Source organism: Zingiber officinale, chromosome 5A (assembly GCF_018446385.1).
Source record: "Zingiber officinale cultivar Zhangliang chromosome 5A, Zo_v1.1, whole genome shotgun sequence".
NCBI classification, from domain to species: domain Eukaryota; kingdom Viridiplantae; phylum Streptophyta; class Magnoliopsida; order Zingiberales; family Zingiberaceae; genus Zingiber; species Zingiber officinale.
This window is the reverse complement of record NC_055994.1, coordinates 150,725,402-150,747,054: the sequence shown is the minus strand read 5'-3', so window position 1 is coordinate 150,747,054 and position 21,653 is coordinate 150,725,402. Positions and strand designations below refer to the sequence as shown.

The 21,653-nt window shown below is 41.7% G+C and overlaps 1 protein-coding gene across 1 annotated transcript; it reads right to left on the bottom strand.

Annotated features, from left to right (window-relative positions):
• Positions 1-12,618: 12,618 nt before the first annotated feature.
• On the bottom strand, positions 12,619-13,674 carry LOC121983394 (protein STAY-GREEN, chloroplastic-like). Its single transcript, XM_042536332.1, has 3 exons — positions 13,457-13,674; positions 13,176-13,352; positions 12,619-13,098 (listed from the first exon to the last, which is right to left on the bottom strand). The coding sequence occupies exons 1-3, from the start codon at positions 13,586-13,588 to the stop codon at positions 12,742-12,744; spliced, it is 666 nt and encodes a 221-aa protein (XP_042392266.1). The 5' UTR covers positions 13,589-13,674; the 3' UTR covers positions 12,619-12,741.
• Positions 13,675-21,653: the final 7,979 nt, after the last annotated feature.

Genomic DNA, 21,653 nt, shown 5'->3' with positions numbered 1-21,653 from the left:
TAGAAGCGAAGCACAAGTGTTTAGACACTTGTAGGCTTCGACTACCGAAAAAATATTTCCGAAACGGTAAGGTTTCACCCCAAATCATTTTGGGACAGCAGACTAAGGCGTTGTAGGATCGCTTAGGAACACTCGCGATGGTTATATCGCGGGTAGGGGTGCTTCCCCTGACCCCGAAGGGGCTTCTGTAAGAAAAATTACAGAAATTTATAGAAATTACATAATTTAGAATTATGTATTATTTTGTGATGGTCATGGCCCAAAATACCCAATTTGATTGGATATTATGTGTTGTAATTCATAATACCGTCTGCGTGTCGTCATGTGATTGTGCGTGTTGTATATTTGATTCGCGACCTGCGCGTCATGTCATTCTATTTATTTATTCCTGTTGTAAATAGTTTAGACTCGAATGTAACTCGAGTTTCACCTTTTATAATGTACAAAAATTGAGGCGGTGGAAGGTTCACTCGAGACGGAGTTACGAGGAGGGTGCGAGCAACACGAGGTGGTCAAAGGAAGGAGCTTGAGAAGCTGTTGACCTTAGGTTGACCATCCGATCTTCTCATTGGCTTGAGAAGATCGTAGTAGGGTCATGATTAATCACAAAAAGTTTAATTAATTGCTTGTGTGTGTATATGTGATGCATGCTAGATTAGTAATTAATTAGTGCCTTAACGATTAGATTAGATCTAAGTCGCGCACATGATGCACCTCCATGATTAGATTAGATCTAAATCGAGTATATGATACATATCGACGATTAGATTAGATCTCAATCACGTCAACTCGAAATGCCTACCACGCCGTGATACCCATCACTACCTCAATCGCATGTTGTTGTTCAATCTGCCAAAGCAGAGCAACGCATACTATCTTGGTAGGGTGCGGAGGGACAATCTTGGTCCCGCCTATCAATGCATGGGTGAGTACAACTCAATTAGATTGAGTAACTAGTTAACTCAATTGGATCGAGTTTAACTATAGACATTTTCCAATTGTTGGTAGATAGGACAAAATCACGTTTATATTAACTCTTGGGCGTATTAGCCAAAGCTAACTCGAGTTTTAATATAAATGCGTATTTTGATCCTATAAACAAGAGTTGCATAGAAATGTAATTGGTAATTAGTTACCTACCGATCATACTAAGTCTTGGGCGTTTTAGCCAAAGCTAACTCAGGGCGTAGTATGATGTGGATCTTGTCCCACATGAATTATAGAATTCAGTGGGAGGATCATTTAATTAAAGGCCTAATTAGATGATTAATTGGAATATGATATTTATTTTCTTGTATTTTTCTGTTGTAGATTACCATGACGTCAAATACGAACTCTTTCTCTCTACGTTCCGTCCTTGAGAAGGACAAGCTCAACGGAGCTAATTTCCTGGACTGGTACAGAAATCTGAGAATAGTTCTCACTCAAGAAAGAAAACTGTACATCCTAGAGCAGCCCATTCCCGAAGCACCTCCTGCCACTGCCACACGAGCTGATCGTGATGCTTACAAGAAGCATCAAGATGACACATTAGATGTGTCCTGTCTCATGCTCGTGACCATGAACTCTGAGCTTCAGAAGCAACATGAGTTGATGGGCACTTATGATATGGTTGAGCATCTTCGTCAACTATATCAAGGATAAGTGAGGCACGAGAGATTCGAGATCTCTAAGGCACTGTTTCAGTGCAAGATGCAAGATGGGACTCCCGTAGGCCCATATGTACTCAAAATGATTGGGTATATAGAAAACCTACAGAGGTTGGGATTCCTGCTTGGCCAAGAGCTGGCCACTGACCTGATCTTGCAATCCTTGCCGGATAGCTATAGTTAATTCGTTCTAAATTATAATATGAATGAAATTGACAAGCCACTGCCTGAGCTTCTGAGTATGTTAAGAACTACTGAGCTCAACCTTAAGAAGGTTAAGCCCAATTCTATTCTGATGGTTCAGAAACATAAGGGCAAGGGCAAGCCCAAAGGCAAGGGAAAGTCCCAAGCCAAGGGCAAAGGCAAGGCATTGAAACCCAAAGGAGGGGTCGCCAAGGATGCTACCTGCTTCCAATGCGGTCAGACCGGACACTGGAAGAGGAACTGCAAAATCTACCTGGAAGATCTTAAGAAGAAGAGAAGTGAGACTTCCACTTCAGGTATATATGTTATAGAAGTCAATCTATCTATTTCTTCATCATGGGTATTAGATACCGGATGTGCTTCTCACATTTGTACTAATGTGCAGGCGTTGAGAAATAGCAGGGCATTGACAAAGGGCGAGGTGGACCTACGAGTAGGCAATGGAGCACGGGTTGCTACTGTTGCAGTAGGAACTTATCATCTATATCTGCCTTCTGGGCTTGTATTAGAATTAGATGAATGTTGTTATGTGTCTGCTTTGACTAAGAACATTATATTAGTTTTTTGTTTAGACAAGAAAGGCTTTTCATTTATAATAAAGAACAAATGTTGTTCAGTTTATTTAAATGATATGTTCTATTGTAGTGCACCTCTGATGAACGGACTCTACATTCTAGACCTTGAAAACCCTATCTATAACATAAGTACCAAGAGGTTTAAGTCAAATGACATGAACCAAACCTATATCTAGTACTGTCGCTTAGGTCATATAAATGACAACCGCTTATCCCAGCTCCATAAGAATGGTTTGCTAGACTCATTTGATTTTGAATCATATGAGACATGCGAGTCATGCCTTCTAGGCAAGATGACCAAGACTCCCTTTAGTGGATACAGTGAGAGAGCGACTGACTTGTTAGGTCTTATACATAGTGATGTATGTGACCCTTTCAATGTCACTGCTAGAGGTGGTTATAGGTACTTCATTACATTTACTGATGACTTCAGTAGATATGGTTATGTGTACCTGATGACACATAAGTCAGAATCCTTTGAAAAGTTCAAAAATTCAAGAATGAAGTACAAAACCAGCTTGGCAAGAGTATTAAGATACTTCGATCAAATCGAGGTAGAGAATACCTTTGCCATGAGTTTCGTGACTATCTTGCTGAGTGTGGGATCCTATCCCAACTTACTCCTCCTAGAACACCACTGTGGAATGGTGTATCCGAAAGGAGGAATCGTACCTTATTAGATATGGTACGGTCTATGATGAGTAACACAGATCTTCCTATGTATCTTTGGGGCTATGCTCTAGACACAGCAACCTTCATTCCCAACCGAGTTCTATCTAAGGCTGTAATAAAGACACCATATAGGATATGAACTGGGAGAGATGCTCAGGTGTCTTTTATGAGAATTTGGGGTTGTGAGACTTACGTTCGACGTTAAGTGTCGGACAAATTGGGACCTAAATCCGATAAATGCTATTTTATTGGATATCCCAAGGAAACGAAGAGAAATTACTTCTACATTCCCAGTCAACACAAGATAGTTGTGGCTAAGACTTGGGTATTTCTAGAAAGGGATTTTGTTTCTAGAAAGACTAGTGGGAGTACGTTCGATCTTGAAGAAGTTCAAGATGTGAACCATAGCACAGAAGCCACGATGGAAGTTGAACTGGAACCACAAAGTGTTGTGGATGATGTTGTTCCACAAGGAGTTGAGGAACAACAACAGTTCAAGTAGACCTACCTCTTTGCAGATCTGATAGAGTATGTTGTCAGCCTGAGAGATATTCATTTCTCTTGTCTGACCATGATGACGTTGTACTCATTGAGGATGAGCCTACCTCCTATCAAGAAGCTGTGATGAGACCAGATTCCGAGAAATGGCTAGAGGCCATGAGATCCGAGATGGAATCCATGTGCACTAACTAAGTATGGATTTTGGTTGATCCACCTGAAGGGGTCAAACCTATTGGGTCTTTAAGAGAAAGACTGACATGGATGGACTTATTTATAAGGGTCGCTTGGTAGCTAAAGGTTTCAAGCAAATTCATGGTATTGACTATGATGAAACCTTTTCTCCAGTAGCGATGTTTAAATCCATTCGGATCATGCTTGCTATTGCAGCGTGCCATGATTATGAGATCTGACAGATGGATGTCAAAATCGCATTTCTGAATGGAAACCTACTCGAGGATGTGTACATGACACAACCTGAGGGTTTTGTAGATCCACAGCATACTGGCAGAGTATGCAAGCTGCATAGGTCCATTTATGGACTAAAGCAAGCTTCTCGGAGCTGGAATCTTCGATTCGATGATGCAATCAAACAGTTTGGTTTCATTAAGAATGAAGATGAACCTTGTGTCTACAAGAAGGTTGTAGGGAACACAGTTGTCTTCCTTATATTGTATGTGGATGACATACTACTCATTGGGAAAGACATCCCTTTATTGCAGTCTGTCAAGACTTGCCTAGGGACCTGTTTCTCAATGAAGGACTTAGGTGAAGCATTCCGCATTTTAGGCATACAGATCTATAGAGATAGATCTACGATTGCTTGGCCTAAGTCAGAGTACATACATTGACAAGGTATTACTTCGGTTTGCCATGTAGAACTCCAAGAAGGATTTCTGCCGATGCCACATGGTGTGAGTCTTTTGAAAACTCAAAGTCCTGTTTCTAGAGAGGAGAGAGACCGCATGGATCAGATCCCTTATACTTCAGCCATAGGATCTATCATGTACGCCATGTTATGTACTCGTCCTGATGTCTCGTATGCTTTGAGCATGACGAGCAGATACCAGTCAGATCCAGGTGAAAGTCACTAGATAGCCGTCAAGAATATTCTTAAGTACTTGGGAAGGACTAAAGAATATTTCTTGATATATGGAGGCGATGATGAGCTAGCTGTAAAGGGTTACAGTGATGCCAGCTTCCAGACCGACCAAGATGATTATCGATCGCAGTCCGGGTTCATGTTTTGAATAAATGGTGGTGCTGTGAGCTGGAAGAGTTCGAAGCAGGACACAGTTGCTGATTCTACAACAGAAGCCGAGTATATTGCTGCATCAGAAGCAGCAAAGGAGGCAGTTTGGATCCGCAAGTTCATTACTGAACTTGGGGTGGTTCATAGCATAGCTGATCCCATAGAGCTCTATTATAACAACAATGGAGCAATAGCACAGGCTAAGTAAACCTCGCTCACACCAGCGGACCAAATACATACTACGGCGCTTCCATCTCATTCGAGAGATTATCGAGAGAGGAGATGTGAAGATTTGCAGAGTACCCACAGAGGCTAACATCGCAGATCCCTTGACCAAGGCTTTGGCACAGAGAAAGCATGATGGTCACACTAGGTCATTAGGCCTTAGAGCCTACACTGATTGACACTAGTGCTAGTGGGAGATTGTTAGTTAGAACCCTAGAGCCAATCATTTGATGATTGTTGTATGGACTCGTTGTATCATATTCTTGTATATAAATAAAGGTATTTGTTTTTTGTTATTATACTTACTTGTATTGGTGCCAAATAACTAAGTATAATAGCGTCCTTGAGTATAAGATTCTTACCTATATCAATCGATTGGTTGAATCGATAGTGAGATGATATAGGGAGAACTACTCTTAATCATTCCAAGTCAAGAATTAACATTCAGGGACAATGTTAGTGCGACGAAACTAGCATGTAGGTCAACTCGATGACTTGATCTCACAAGTCATGGATATGGAGATATCAAGTTGACACATGAGTATGCATTGGAGAATGTATACTGAATGACCCACCATGAGAAAGTATCATGGATCGTTATATAAGTGTCATATACTTTCTCATGTGACTATTAGTATGACTTTTAGTCCTTGGACCTGAAGTCACCATGGTTTCCTACATAAGGAGTTACATACTTTGGCTTCGTCAAACGTCACCCGTAACTGGGTGGACTATAAAGGCGATTACTGGGTATGTAACAAATTATGCGGAGGGATGTAAGTGATGTAGATGAGATCTATCCCTCCTATATGACGGGAGTGACATCGATATTCTTGATAGAGTGAGACCACGAAGTGCATGGTCATGCCCAAATGAGTCAATATGAGATGTTGAACTCATTTGATTGAGTGAGTCTACTTGGGATTCAAGATTTAGATTGATTAGAGGATGACACGGTCTATGCCTCACATTGATCAATCTAGATGTCAAGGATAGAAGGACACTTATCATATATTGTGAAGAGTCACAATTAGTAGTCACAAGGTGATGTTGGATCTCAATATTCTTATAACTTGGGTAGTAATGATGTGTTGCTAGATACCGCTCATTACTTATGCTTCTAAATGGGTTTAGGAGCATTGTCAATGTTATAAGAACCTATAGGGTCACACACAAAAGGCAATTAGATGGAGATTAGGTTCATTTGATGAACCTAAAGGATTAGGTTCATGTGATGAACCAAATTGGATAAAGAGTAATCCAAATTAGGCTAATTGAGTTGGACTCAATTTGATTCATGTGTTAGATGAGTCTAATTTCGATTTAGACTCATTGAGTCAATTTAATTCAATGAATAGAGATTCATTAAATTAAAATTGACTTGAACCAATGGTTAGATTTGATCAACCATGGGAGAAAAGTGGTCAAGTTTGACTTGATTTGAGAGGAAGATGAAGAGTCAAGTTTGACTTGACCATTTGCCACCTCATTGGTGAGTTGGCAAAAAGTGGACCAATGATGATGCTCCACATCATCATGGTTGCTTATGTGTGTGTGCCACCTCATGAGGGAGATCAAGAGTTGTGATTCTTGATATCCCATGGAGTATAAAAACTCCTCCTTTAGTGGCCGGCCACATTCAAGGGTGTTGAATGTGCTTGTGTGCTTAGTGTAACTCTCATCTTCTTCCTCAAGCTCTCTCTTCTCTCCCTCTCCTCCACCTTGGCCGAAGCATTCAAAGGTGCTAGCACACCTTTTTGTTTGGTTTCTCCATATCTTGCTTGTGTGGATACACATAGAGGAGTATCTATTTTGATACTCTCGAGATCCAGCGAACCTTGGACGAGCGGGATTGCGAAGGGCATCGCATCAAGGGTAAAACTCTTCTCCTTTGTAGATCGAGTTTAGATCTAGGCTTAGAAAACTCGTACGTGAAAGTTTTTACGAAATTTTAATCTTCGCACGGATCCGGTGGCGTGAGAATTTCGGGATTTCCGTAACGCAAAAAGCGATTTTTGCGGCCCGAAAAACTCAACATTTTTTGCCTCGATCAGTCCGGTATTCGACATGCGCAGGTCGTACCCGCACATGAGTTAACATGGTTCAGTGCAATTGGAACCCTGAATTTTCATCCCCTGCGCACTCACGCATGAGAAAAAGTCTCTTCTTATATATTTATTCATATCAACAAAATATATGAATCAATATAAACGAATTAATTTATCTTAAAACTCCTAATATAAAACTAAAATCTCATTCAAAATAAATTTTTTTTTTCATCTTTTTTCTATTCACATCATTTACGCCCAAACACTTATAAGCTGGTTAACTTCAAGTGCATTATTTAAAGTTTGATGTAAATAACATGTGCAAACAATGCCATAATATACAATAAGTTTTGCAACCTTGGGATTGTGATATGGTGTCGGCTATCTTTTATGCTCGGCATGATTAGACAGTACAGGACAAGTCACCTGTTTAAGTTGTAGTTTATTTTTTAAATGAGTTTGATAATATCTAGATGACCCAAATGTAATTATTAAATTTATTAATTATTTTAATAACTTAATTCATTTTAAATTAGACTTACATTAGTTTGGTTCTATTATATGTTATCAAATAAACTTTATACAAAGTTTGGCTCGGTTTACTCAACAAGCATGTACAAATAAAAATGTATTTTTGTTAATTTAAAACAAAATAAGCAAAAGTTAAAAAATATTGGGAGTGTTTGGTATAAGTATTTTTCATTTTTATTTTTTATAAAATGTATGTTTTCTAAAAAATAGAAAACAATTTTTGTCATTTTCTATTTTTCTAAAAAATACTAATTATTTTTTTAGAAAATAAGCACAAAAAACATAAATCAAATATTATTTTTCAGAAAACACGTGTTTTCCAATTCAGAAAATGAAAATAAAAAATACGTATACCACATGCACCCGTTATTTTTTTATTGGAACGGTTGAAAGGAGATTTGTTTTCATTCATCCTCAGAGGGATATCGCATTGCGTGTATATTTTATTTTTAAAATTATCCTTATGGTTAATGTTATTATATGTAATTATAACAACTGCTACAACTACATAATTATAGCTCGTATTAATTTGTAGCTGTAACAATATAATACTGACTACTGTGGATTAGAAATAAATTATCTATATTATAATAGTTATATTTTATAATTTACTATAATATGATATTGACCAAAGATAAAAAAATTTATATTATAAGAATTATGAATTATAATTACGATAACACAACGTTATTAGTATGGATCAGAGTTGAAATGTTATTATAACATAATATTAATTAGTATTGATTAGAAATGAAATGTTCTTATTGTAATAATAATAGTTCACAGCTACTATAATATAATTTATTAGTATTAATTAAAGTTGAAGTATTTATGTTAAACAACTATGAATTATATCTGTTAAGATACAGTTTATTTGGGTTGATGAAAGTTGAGGTGTTTTGAGAATATAATTAGAGTTTTATATTGAAAATATATAGAAAAGATAATAGATTAAAAGATTAAAGATATTTTTATTGGTACGAGATCTTTTAGGTAGAATTTAAAAATAAATCCACAAGGGTTTAGACCCAAAGTAGACAATATTATATTATTATAGAAATATGTGAATTCTTTTGATCCTAACAAGTGGTATTAGAATACGGTTGTTCTTCATCGGACTAACAGTCTGCTCCCTGGTAAGTCTCTAAGGCCGCGTGGAAAGCTTTCAGCTCTTCCTTCAACTTGACTAGCTCTTTATCTTTAGCGGCAAGCTGGGTCTTCGCTGCGGTCTGGTCGGTCGATCGTCCATCCCGCTCGTCCTTCAAGCTGGCCTCGGCCTCCTTCAATTCTGAGCCAACACATGAAATTCTTTGTTTTTTTATCTTTAGATCTTCAATGGCTCGAAGTTTCCTGGTGTTGGCCGAGTGGATTTTGGACTCAAAGGATGCTGCTTGTTTATTAAGTCGGGCCAACTGTACCGCCTGCTCAGCGCTCTTACCTTTCTCCGCTTCGAGCTGCTCAGAGCTTTTATTCAGATCGGCCCTTAACTAAGTCATCTCAACATTCATCTGCTCCAATTGTGCTTGAGAAGCAGATGACTGGCCGCTCGAAGCATGGAGCTGCTGGACTTCACGCTCCAGGTAAGCAAGCCTATGGCATATGGCTAGGTTTTCCACCCAATACTGCAAAGAACGTTAAACATTATACAAACTGAGCAGACGAAAGAAAGGGGAAAAAGATAACATACCTTAGTTGACAACTTGGTGTGGTTGTTCACCAGTTCTCCCGGAGCTACCACCGCCGCAGAGGCTCGGGCGTTAGCCCATATCTGTGCAAACGACCCTTGTATTCTTATTTGATGTTTGGGGGTGAGGGGCGCTGGGTCGTCCAGATAGCGGTACTCGTCAGTTGGCAAGTGGATAATTGTCGTTATTGATCTCTAGTCGCTCGGGCCAGAACGTGCAGAAGTCGTCCGGCCGGTGGACTGTGAGGAGACCGACTGGATGTGGGACACTTGCGCTATAGGCATAGATGGGGGCATGAAGGTGATCAGCGACAAGCAGATAGTACCCTAAGGCAGCCCAGACAGTGAAGTTGTCAGGTCAGAGGACAGAGACGTAGGGAATTCCCTAAGGCTCTGCTCAGGATGTGGAAAGGAAGACTCACCTCGCTCGGATGGAGGTGGAAGAGGAGTCTCACCTCGCTCGTATGGAGGTGGAAGAGGAGTCTCACCTCGCTCGGATGGGGGTTGAGAGCTGTCGTGGTGGGGATCTATAGGACAGAAGTAGCAGTTCGGGAGGAACCTTCTGCTCGGCGCCTTTTGCGGTGTTGATGGGGCTCGTCGGAAGTTGTCGACTCTGAAGCGACAACTATCGGGACCATGGACAACCGTTCAGGTAGAAGGTCCGCTGTGACAGCCGCCGCAGGCTTCCTCCAACGTCGCTTCCCAACACTTGAGTTCCTTTCTCTTCGCCGAGCGGATCCTCGTGTGAACCAATTGGCAGCAAACTGCGGCTCTCCAATTCGGCATCGGCCACAGCGTTTATCTCCGCATTTGCAAGTTTGACTTTGCCGGTCAGACGTGCATGCAACATAACTTGGGTTGCAAAAGAAAAGGAGAAATCAGTTAGATTCAAAAGTTAGATCAAGAAGAAGCGTACCTAGACTAGACGGAAGTCTTGTGCAGATCGGGCTCAAGCCAAATACATAGAGGACACCGTCCAACAGCAACTTGTGTATATGGTATTTTTAACCAGCCAAGCTGGAAGCCTCATGAAGATAATCTGAGCGGCTCTTGTATTTTTTTGAGCTCTGAAAGATTCAGCACCTCTAATTACCACCCGGTCGGGAAGTCCGACCGCTTGAGAAAGCAAACGAAAAAGTAGTAGTTCCTCTAATGCTTGTTGGAGGACAACATCTTGTCAAAGAAAACTAGGCCCACTCGGGCTTGAAAGAGAAAAGTCCCCGGCTCGGACAATTTGAGATAATAGAAATAATAGAAGAGTCGGGGAGTAAGAGCTATGCCGTGCAGGCAGAATAGAATGATAACCCCGCACAGAAGTCGAAAGGAGTTCGGTACTAATTGATGCAGATAAATACGAAAATATTTACAAACGGCTGAGAAGAAATGGTGGATCGAGAACCACAGACCGACGGTAAATTGGTCCCTAAAGAAGCAAACGAAACCCGGAAGCGACTCGTACGGGCGGTCGAAAATCGAGGGGAGGCCAATTTGATAATCAGAGGAAATTTCAAAAGCATCTCTCAAACTCTCAGCATCGCCTCTGTCAAACTTGGACTCAAGGGATGCATACCAGAGCCCGGGGACAGAGGCAGGAGGCTGTGAGGAGCTTGCCATCGGAAATAAAAGTCGACGGAAAATCACGAAGTTCGATTGAGAGAAAAGACGCTACGAACACTGAACAGATTCTATTGAATGGAAGCGAAAGTTTACTAGGAAGATTGCTAGGATCGCCGGAGAAGACGTAGAACACGGCAACGCAGAGATTCTCACTGACACAGACGAAGATGCAAAGTGAGGAAAACGGCAAAGCACGCGAGTTTATAAACCTCGCGGCCGATCGACCTCAACCGTCCGATCCAAGATCACGAAAACCTAGAAATAAATCTAACCGTTGATTTTGAAAAGGCGTGCGTCTCGTCGCCAGCGAATGCGCTCCTGTCACATCGAGCATGCGGCGGCAGTAGGGGACACGTGTCCTGTGGTCACCGGATAGCATTTAATGCACTTAATTAAAAAGGCATGGTCGCGTGCTCGGCCATAATTAACAAGGATTTGCACGATCTTCGAGATATATGGATGACGTCAACCATGATCGAACTCTCCCCAGGACACATATAACGGAAGACAATTTGCCAAGTGTTGCTGCTCATCTTCCGATCGGTTTGAGGAACGAACCACAGGACTGAACCCAGCGATGGCGAAATGAAGCCTAGCGACGTCAACCTGTGGACCAACTAGCAATCACAGATCGAGCACAGTCCGACCGGACACTATAGCATTCGGGTTGAATGGGCTTTAGAGTCGTCAACGATATCTTGTCCAGTTAGTCAGACTTACAGCGTCCTTTGACTAGACTTGAAGGATAGGCTTATGATGCGGCGGTAAGGAAGTGCCTACCTAGCACAAGTCAATTGCCACGGAATAGGTCCAAGTCAAGGCGATCAACACCAGGGAAGTGGATCATCGACCGATTAGAGAGGTCAAGAGCCTACCTGGCACGAGTCAATTGCCACGGAGTAGGTCAAAGTCAAGACGGTCAACACTAAGGAAGCGGAACATCGGCCGATCGGAGAGGTCCTTGTCCGATCGTCCATCATATTATCCTATCAGTCATCTGAATAAATAGTATAATTAGTCCGGTTGGCGGGAGAACAAGCTACGTGGGCCGGGAGCCCGAGCCGTGCGGACCACTCGTCTGGCTTGAAGAATGACGTTGGCATTATACTACACTTAATAAAGTAATAAAATGGATGATTAATAAAGGAAAGAGAAAATCAAATAGAACATGTCATCTATCATTGAATGAGAAGAAGTCAAGACAAAGATATCCACTATCGGTAATTAATATCATTAAACAGGGGAAGATAAAGGGTCGCCAGAAAAGGTATAAAAAGGACATGCCAGGGATGAAGAAGGCAAGAAAAATCTTTATCCTATGTACTTACTATTTTCCTCGCTTGTTTCTGATTTGAATATCAGAGGGTCAACGTCAAGGACCTCTTCCCTGATTTTAATTTTGTTTTACCGAGAGCGAGACTTTCATCCAGTTAATGAAATTATCATCTCTCTAGTTTTTCAGCTTCGCGCCTTCGAACAGGATGAATAATATTTACCAAGTTAATAAACTTTTAAAACATTTGATATGAATTCATATGATATGGACGGACCGTAATATAAAAAAAATATTTTTCTATTTTTATAATATATTACATTTCATATTATAAATATATTTTCCCTAATGATGTAATAATTGATAAACCATTAGATAAAGAAACGCGGGCGCATAATAAATCTAAAGGGACGAGGACGCATAATATTTCTAACACTGCCACGTGATCAAGCAATCCGGAGGGAATCAGCACTCGCACTCCGCCCCCCACCGCTGCGGCCGTTCCTCCGGCGGTCACTCCGACGCCCGAGGCGGCGGCGACGACGGTGGCCCCGATGACGCGGCTTCCCTGAGCGGCCCCCAGCACTCGACGCGGTCGAACTCGGGGAGGTTGGAGTGGAAGTAGACCCACACGGCGGCTTCCTCCAGCTCCGGGCGGCTGCCGAACAGCGCGCCGTCGCCGTGGACGAACGCCTTCAGCACCATCGGCAGCTCCCTGCGGAAGATGCTGCGGCGGAGCCCCGCGATCGGGGCCAGCAGGGCGTGGCCGCCGCTGACGTGGCAGTGCACGTGCAGCGACCTCCTCCCCTGCACCTCCTCCCACTCCGCCACCACCTCGTCCCTCTGCAACCTGTTGTACCACCCCTGCAACTGCACCAAAACCCGATCGCACATCAATCACCGACAGCCATACGATCGATTGACCGATTGATCGAGATCGTACGTGCCTGCGCGCTGTTGACGGTGCCGGAGATGGCGAGGGTGATCGTGGAGGTGACGTCGCTGTGAGTGAGCGTGTAGGTCCTGGGGAGCTTCCCCGGCTGCTCCTCCTCCTCCTCCGTCCCCAAGAAGAGCACCTTCAGCTTCGACGCCTCGAAGATCGAACGCCCAAACAGCCTCGCGACCTGAAATAAACGTACACCTCGTTTAATTTATTTCCGGTCATCGATCGCCGGCGGACTTCAAAAGTTTCAGCTGGAAACAGAGCAAGCAGGAAAAGAAGGCCTACCGGAGCTATTGATCTCTTTCCTTTTCTCTGCCTACTGAAGACTAACAAGGAGCTCTTCTGCTGCTGCTGCTGCTGCTGCTGCTGCTGCTTCAGTTGTACAGGTTGCAGAAACATGGCGGCTGCGAATCCCATCCTGGAAGAAGGAGAAGTAATATTCTCCGATATCGTTGGAAGTGGAGGCAAATCAAACGTAAGGGGCAAGTGCCTCACATTTAACAAATCGTCGAACGAATGGGCGTTCCTTCTTGGGAAAAAAAAACTCCGCCTTTTTTAATCATTAAGATGGCACGCGTCTTTATTTTAATATTTATGAATACTACAGCTCACCGCTGAATCCCCTTCAAATACAAATCGAATTACCTGGTTCATTGTTACCAAGCGATATTTCATAATTAATTACGGTCGATTTGAGATGGCTATTTAGTCACAATTAGTTGTAATTCAGTTTTTAGATTCATTTTTAGATTCATTTTCCCATTTATATTATAATTTGGATCGAGATAGACAGCCGGAAGTTACCCAGTGGCGGCCCCTCACTCGTCGCACGACAGTCCGACCGTCTACCTGATCCAAACTATAATTTCGATGGAAAGGTAAATCCAGAAAAAGATCGTAATTAATAACGACCACATCACGATCGTGATCTGACCACAATTATATTATGGATCATCTCCTGATTTACAAAAAAATGGACTAGAAAATCCTTGCTCCTCTAAATGACATTCGATATTATTATCAACTAATTCCTAATCGAACACTAAACCGATCAGTTTATTATATAAACAAGACAAGTTTTACTGTAACAGCTACCAAACTAACTATTATAATATTATAATAGTTACGATTTCATAACTACTATAATACAGATTTATTTTGTTTGATAATATTCATGTTGTAGCAACCTATAAAATTGTAGTTATAACTACGACTGTAACTACAGTTTCGTAGTTGTTACAATATAAATTTATCATGTTCATAAAATTGGCTGATTGATTTATAATTTAATGCACATGAGCTACGATTTTATAGTTGCTATTGTAGTTATAATAGCTATAATTTCATAATTACTACAACACAGACTTGTCTTATTTAATAATATTCACGTTGTAACAGTTACAATTTCGTAGCAGTTACAATGCAAATAATTACAACACAGACTTATCTTGTTTAAACAATTGACTGGCCGATTTAGAATTTAATGTGTGTAAACTACAATTTCATAGTTACTATCATAATTATAACAATTATAATTTTATAATTACTACTCTTATTCAACAATATTCATATTATAACAATTATGAAACTATAACTGCTATATAACTATCATATAATAATAAAATCATAATTACTATCATATTATAGTAACTAATATTTTATTATTGTTACACTAACTAATATTTTATAATGGTTACAAAGTACACTTATCATGTTCATATGACCCGTCGAACGGTAAAAGCTATTACAAGACTGTAATACCTAATATAATATTGTTATAGTATTTATAACAACTATCTAAGTAGTTTATGTAATTTGTATAGTGACTAACAGAATTTAAAAGGAATTTTGATAGAGTTTAAAATTTTTTAAGTAAAATATAAAAATATTAGATATAATAATATTATATGTATAATAATTTTGATCTGAAATATTATATTTTATTCGTAATAATTATGAAGTAGATAATATAATAACCTTGAAAATAAAAAAAACAAAATAAAATATATGATAAGATATTCATTTGATAAGTTTTATTAAAAAAACACTGATTCTACAATAATGTTAAATGTGCGGACTTATTATTTATTTATTTATTTTGCCCCATTGCAAGTATCACGGTTTCAGATCATGTCGTCTACTTGCTTCGTTAGCTGGCGCCGTACTGTGGCACGTGTTTAACGAGAGGTCGGAAATGCAGCAGTTGGAACAGATACGTGGACGGGTTTATTGCGCGCACGTGTTCATTGCAGCGGCGTGGATTTTGGTTTGCTGGATTCGCGGAGGATCCAGGGGCAGATGGTCGGAGCGGCGACGAGTTTTATTGAGTTTGGGTTTGCTTTGGTGGACTTCCACCAAAAATTGACAAAAAAAAAAAAAACATGCTAAAATGCATAATTTTTTATAGTTTATCATCATGGAAATCGAAGCAAATTTAAAATATTTTGATAATTTATGGTTATAGTAGTAGAAGGCTATAACCAAATTTAGATGTGTACAATAAGATTTTAATGCGATTCAAAGAATTTGTTTTTCTAGTTTTAGAAGTGATGATAGAAATGGTCCGGATGACACCTCTACAGCGCCCCATCCACGTCAAATATATGTTTTTTCTTTCAAAATTACTCTTATTTTAGCGTTGTTATTACATAATTACTTTAAAATAGACACTTCAACTATAATTATAACAATTATAATTTCATAATTATTTCAAAATAGACACTTCAATTATGATCATCATTAATAATACTGTAGTTTAATAGTTGATAACAATTATAATAGGAACACTTAATCTCTAGCCAATATTATATTATAGAAACACTTTAACTCTTATCTATACTAACACTTTATCTCTAATATTCTTATTGATCAACACGGATCATAATAACTAGAAATCAAAACTGATATTTTATTTTTAATCCTTATCAACATAAGTTAACATTATGGTGTCATGACTTCTTATCAACATAAGTTAACATTAGGGTGTAATGACTTCCGTCGCCGTAACAACTAAAACGGTATAGTTGTACCAATTAAAAAAAAATCGTAACTACAATAATTATATATCAACTACCAGATATAACTACTATAATTACATAGCAGTTATGATTAATTGCTACAATAATAACATAAAAAATAATAGTTTAAAAAATAAAAATATACTTGATCCGATAAGAAAATTATAACAATAATTAGTTGGGGATGTGGCTGTTATGTTGATTGAATGTAAACTCTGTACCACTCTGTAACACAAGAAACGTCAGTACTGAGTCAGGGAAGGGGTTTCCAGCATTGACCCTCAGACACTCAAATCATTCACTGAAAGAGGAAAAAGACGGAGCAACAACAAATACATACATGAATAGTGAATAACGTGTCCCCAGGGCGTAGCACAGATGGGGAGTGCATGGTTCTGTGGCTGAAAGGTCCAGGGGTCGATCCCCGGGGTGTCACTGCCTGGGGTTAACGTCTCCGCTATGCACTTTCCACCTGTGTACCTGCATTTACCTCCCTCCATATCCGTGGGACCGGCTCTAGGGGGCCGCTGATGTGGCGGTTCCACATTTTTTATGAATAGTGAATAACGCGTACCTCCATCGATGTATGAATCTCCTTTATATAGTGTCCTGGTAGGCGATGTGCATGCTTCTCGAGGCATGGGCACGTTCTCCAATTGGTCGTTGGCACGTTTTCTAATTTATCCTATAAACGGATCTTTCAAAAAAGTGTCTCTGACACCATACCTTAATAGGACGTGCATATCCCTGACAATATAGTAGAAGCTTCTATCGTACAATCCGCCTGTTGACTATGTCGCGTGTCAATGGCACTATCTCCCAAAAGGATATTGAGAGATACGATAATGATCTCACTGTTTGGTCGAGCGAGGTGACTGATTGACTGAGACTCCTCTGATCGGTCAGCCTCTGCTGTTCTTCCTTGTGGTGATTGTGTATAGTAGCTTGTTATCGCCTGACCGGACTAACGTTCCAGTCGTCACAACAGCCCTCTGCTCCGTGACGAGCGCCTCATGACCTTGGATGTACGGGCGTTCTGCTTGAACCAGTCCTTTGTTGGTCGGAAGCTTTACGTCCGATCGGCCATTATCGTAGAGCTTCGCTCGACCCCCTTTTGGTGAGCCCATTGGTCTTTTAGCGTTGGTCTCCTTGATTTTGATATCCACGTAGGCTGTTATCTCCCTCCTTTGACCCACACTTAGCGGGCCTCTTTTTATCACCGCATCCCCTCAAGTCTAGTCGAAGAAGATTACAAGTCCGACTGATTGGACGAGTACTGCATCGGGTGACCTCTGATCGGATGCTCTCTGTGCTTTGGATGTTGGTCGACTCATATCTTCTAATCGATGTTCGACTTTAGTTTATAAACTTGAGCCCAAGCGTCGTTCGGATATACTGAGCGTCGAAATTCTATCATCGACTCAGAGATCTAATTCACCGACCGATCATTCCTCTCTATGTCCCGAGCTTCTCATAAGTCTGGTGGTGGATCGGTCGCTCGGCTATATCATAGTAAGATATTTGTGCCAATCAGGAGTGTTGACGCCAGCACTTAGCGAATTTTTTCATTTCTCTATGCTTTCACGGACGAGCGCTCATTCATAGTGGCTAACGTCATTTAAATTTCTGAAAAACTATGTAAATCTTCGATCATTATGGCCAAGCACGCGGCCATGCCTTTTAATTAAATATTCATTAATGCTCTCTCGTGGCCGACTGCCATATGTCCTACCTTTTGCTACTGTAGGTTTAATGTGATAGACCACTGGTAATGTGACAAGCGTCTTTTCAAATTCCACTACTAGATTTCATCCTAATTTTACGCAACCCTTGATCGGACGACTCTGGGCGATGCCGTGAGGTTTATAAACCTTCATTTGCCCGCCGTCGTCATTGCCTTGCGTTTTCGTCATCGAAAACTCTCAGCGACGCTTCTCCTCCTCATTTTCTCCAGCGACCTTTCTCGGTAAGGTCCTTCTCTCTTCCTTTCGTTCGTGCTTTGCTTCTTCTCGCTTTCCTTATTTTCGATGGCTGGTTCTCCGTAACTGCTTGTGCCCGTCCCCAAGCTATGGTACACTTCCACCACGTCCAAATTTAATGGGGACGAGATAGACCAGATGAAATCTACCTACCATTTCCTTGACGACTATCAAATAGCCATTCCATCTGCATATGACCAGCCCCATGAGCCTCCAGTCGGCTTCTTGCCCTTCTTTAAGGACCAGTTTTACGTCGATCTCCGATTTCCTGTTCATCCTTTCTTTTCTATCGTCTGTAAATATTTTCCTATATCCCTGCACCAACTGATTCCGAACTCTTTTAGGTTGCTATGTAGGGTAGTAGTATTATTCTGCCTGCACGACATCCCTTTAAAGCCTTGGGTCTTCCATTACTTTTATTATCCTAAATTATCTGAGCTTGTCACCTTTTTATTCTAAGCCCGAGTGGACTCATCTTCTTCAGTCTTCTTTGACAAAATACCAACCTCCAATAAGCACAGGAGGAAACACTATTTCTTTATTCACTTTCCTGTTCGGCTAGACTTCCTGACCGACTGGCAGATGGAAGTGATGCAGCCACCATCACTCGGGAGATACCAAAGTCAATCGTATTATCTCCAAGCAGCTTCCAATTTGGCCGGTCAGAAGTATTACATCCACCGGCTGCTGTTGGAGAGCATCCTATACGTGTTCGGACTGAGCCTGAGCTACACGCGACTGTCGTCCAGCCTAGGTATGTTACTTCTTCTCCTCATCTTTAAATCTAAATGATTTTTTCCCTTTTTTTGCAGTCCAAATCATGTTGAGGGCATGTTTGGCCTGCAAGAACAAGCTTGCAGATGCAGAAATCAAAGCTGCAGGCGTGGCCGATCTGGAGAGTCGCGGCCTATAGCCGGTCACCCACACTGACGATCCGCTCGACGAGGCGGGAGGCACACATGTGCGGACCAGCAAAGGCAGAGCGAGTCAGACAGCGGCTAGCGGAGCCGCGGCCGCTACAGTTGAACTGCCTCCCGAATAGCCTTCCATGTTATCGATTGCGGTGGCCTCAGAGTCAGCTACCTTCGGAGAGCCTCTAATACGACGCAAGAAGCACCATGAGGAAGCTTCCTCCCGCTCCGCCACTTCTGCCCTGCAAACCCCGACCCATACCTATTCTCGCCCATCATCCGAGCGGGGTGAGACATCAACGCTTGCTCTTCTCGAGCAAGGAGCTACGGCACTCAATATTGTTAGAACCCCAGAATGGTTTTGATATGTTTAACCAAGTTCAGTTGTGCCCTATTGTATTTGATCCTTGCATCTAAGTGCGCAGAAGCTTAGGAACACAAGAAGTCGAGCGGAAGACGAGCTAGTGAGAAGGGTGGCACGGGAAAGGAGCCAACGGGTTCGATGCATCCGAGAGACGAAATGCTACGAAAGAGTACACCGGTGGATAAGAAGAACGCGCGCGACATTCGAGGGACGAGAAGCCGGGGAGGAAGTCTACTCAAGGAAGAGGTCAGAAGATGGGTCCGAGTGAGCCTAATTTCGGATGAACGAAATCACTCAGATGATCGGAGCAGCGAAAGAGCAAACAGAGCTACTGAAAGTGCCTCCAAATCTGTAGGAGGTGCCCTCGCGTCTTTCTGGTGGAAGACGCCTTTAATCTCTTGAAGGCACATTCGAGTCTTTATAGAAGGTGCCTTCAACTACTTGAAGGCGCCTTACACTGGGCAAAAGTAACCGTTGGTAAATATCTTCGCTTGCCTCGTTGGAGGCGCCTTTCAACTTCGAATAAGATTTTCCAAGGACTAAAAAGACTCCTGGACTAGGAAATAGATAACAACTTCTTTATTCGTTTCCTAACAACTTTCTGAGAGTTCAAAGTGTGTAAAAGACTTCTCCGCCTTCAACAAAGGAGATCTGCTAGTGCTTTTCAACGTCTTAGATTAACAACCACTTAGGTTGTAACCAAATAAACCTTTGGCCTTTTATCTATTCTTTATTTTATTAGTTGTTCATTTATTGTTATTATAATTGTGCTATCGTGATGCTAATCTATTTTGAAAGAACAAAAAGGGTTTTTCTATTTTATCTTATATAGGCAATTAACCCTCCTCTTGTCGACCCCCCGCTGCGACAACACATACTTCAATATCATCCGATCGAATGCCTTCACTGTCCAGGCTGCCGTCGGGGAATATCTGTGCACCGTCGATCACATTCATGCCACCACAATCCTTGCTGACAACACAAGTATCCATCATCCGACCGTCCCCGATGCCCAAGTCTACAGGCAAAGCGATTTCGAAGCCCTCTAGTCCAAGCGACCAGAGGCATATAACGACCATCATCCATTTACCCATTGCTGAATGGCGTCAACCGGGCAACACTGAGGCCCTTTCTCCTGAGCACTAAATTCAGAACCAAGGGCCATTAGCACAAGTGTGGGCCGATGCTAGGGCCCGCGCGACGGTCATCTCTCCGAGGGAACTAGCGGACAACCACACCCGGATGACCACCGGGGTATGTATATTGTGTCTAGATATACTTGCTTATATCCCGCTCAGCACTTATAATTTTATTGCCACTATAGTATTCGGTCGAGAGTCTGGCCATGTGCCAAAGGCTACCATTTTTGGAGCACGAAATCCAACAGCTACGCGCCCAGAGGGCGTCTCTGAAGCCTCCCATGCTCAACTTGAACAGTTGATCGCTGAGGCCGCTCAGCTAAAGGTCAATCTGCAGAAGAGCTCTGAGCTGCTGTAGGAGGAAAGGAGCAAGAACGCCAAATAGGTTTCCCAACTGGCGAGGCTCAACAAACAAGACAGCTTCTTTGAGTCGAAGATCAATTCGGCCAACGCCAGGAAACTCTGAGCCATTGAGGACTTGGATATTAAAAATAAAGAGGCTTGGGTCCTGGTTCAGAATCTGAAGGAGGTAGAGACCATGTTGAATGCTGAACGGGAGGGTCGATCGGCAGAGGAAGCTGTGGCGAAGGTCCAGCTCGTCGCCAAGGATGCTGACTTGGCCTCAGTTTAGGCCAAATTGGAGTCCTCTCGATCGACCCTATATAGTTATCAAGATGGAGAGCCCAGTCGCTTTGAAGTCCTCAAGCGGGATTATCTCCGCTTAGACGCCTTCAACGACCTGCTCATGGACCGCGCATTCCACCTCTTCAACTTCGGTATTGATGGGACCCTCGACCGCTGAAAGACGACGGCTATCTATCATCCGCAATGACTAACAAAATCATCAATCAAGAGAAGTTGACCGAGTCACTGCTAGACGGCGTGTTGGATTATCTCGAGTGATCCCCCTCCATGCTCTGCAGGCCTTCTGTACTGTCTCCTGATGCATTGTAAAAAATTTCTAAGTTTCAATGCATGATCGCCCGTTCGACGCATCTTTCTTCAATTTTTTTTTTTTTTTTTTTGCAAGTGTTCCCTTATGCATTGTCTTTCAACGCCTCTTCACTTCGCT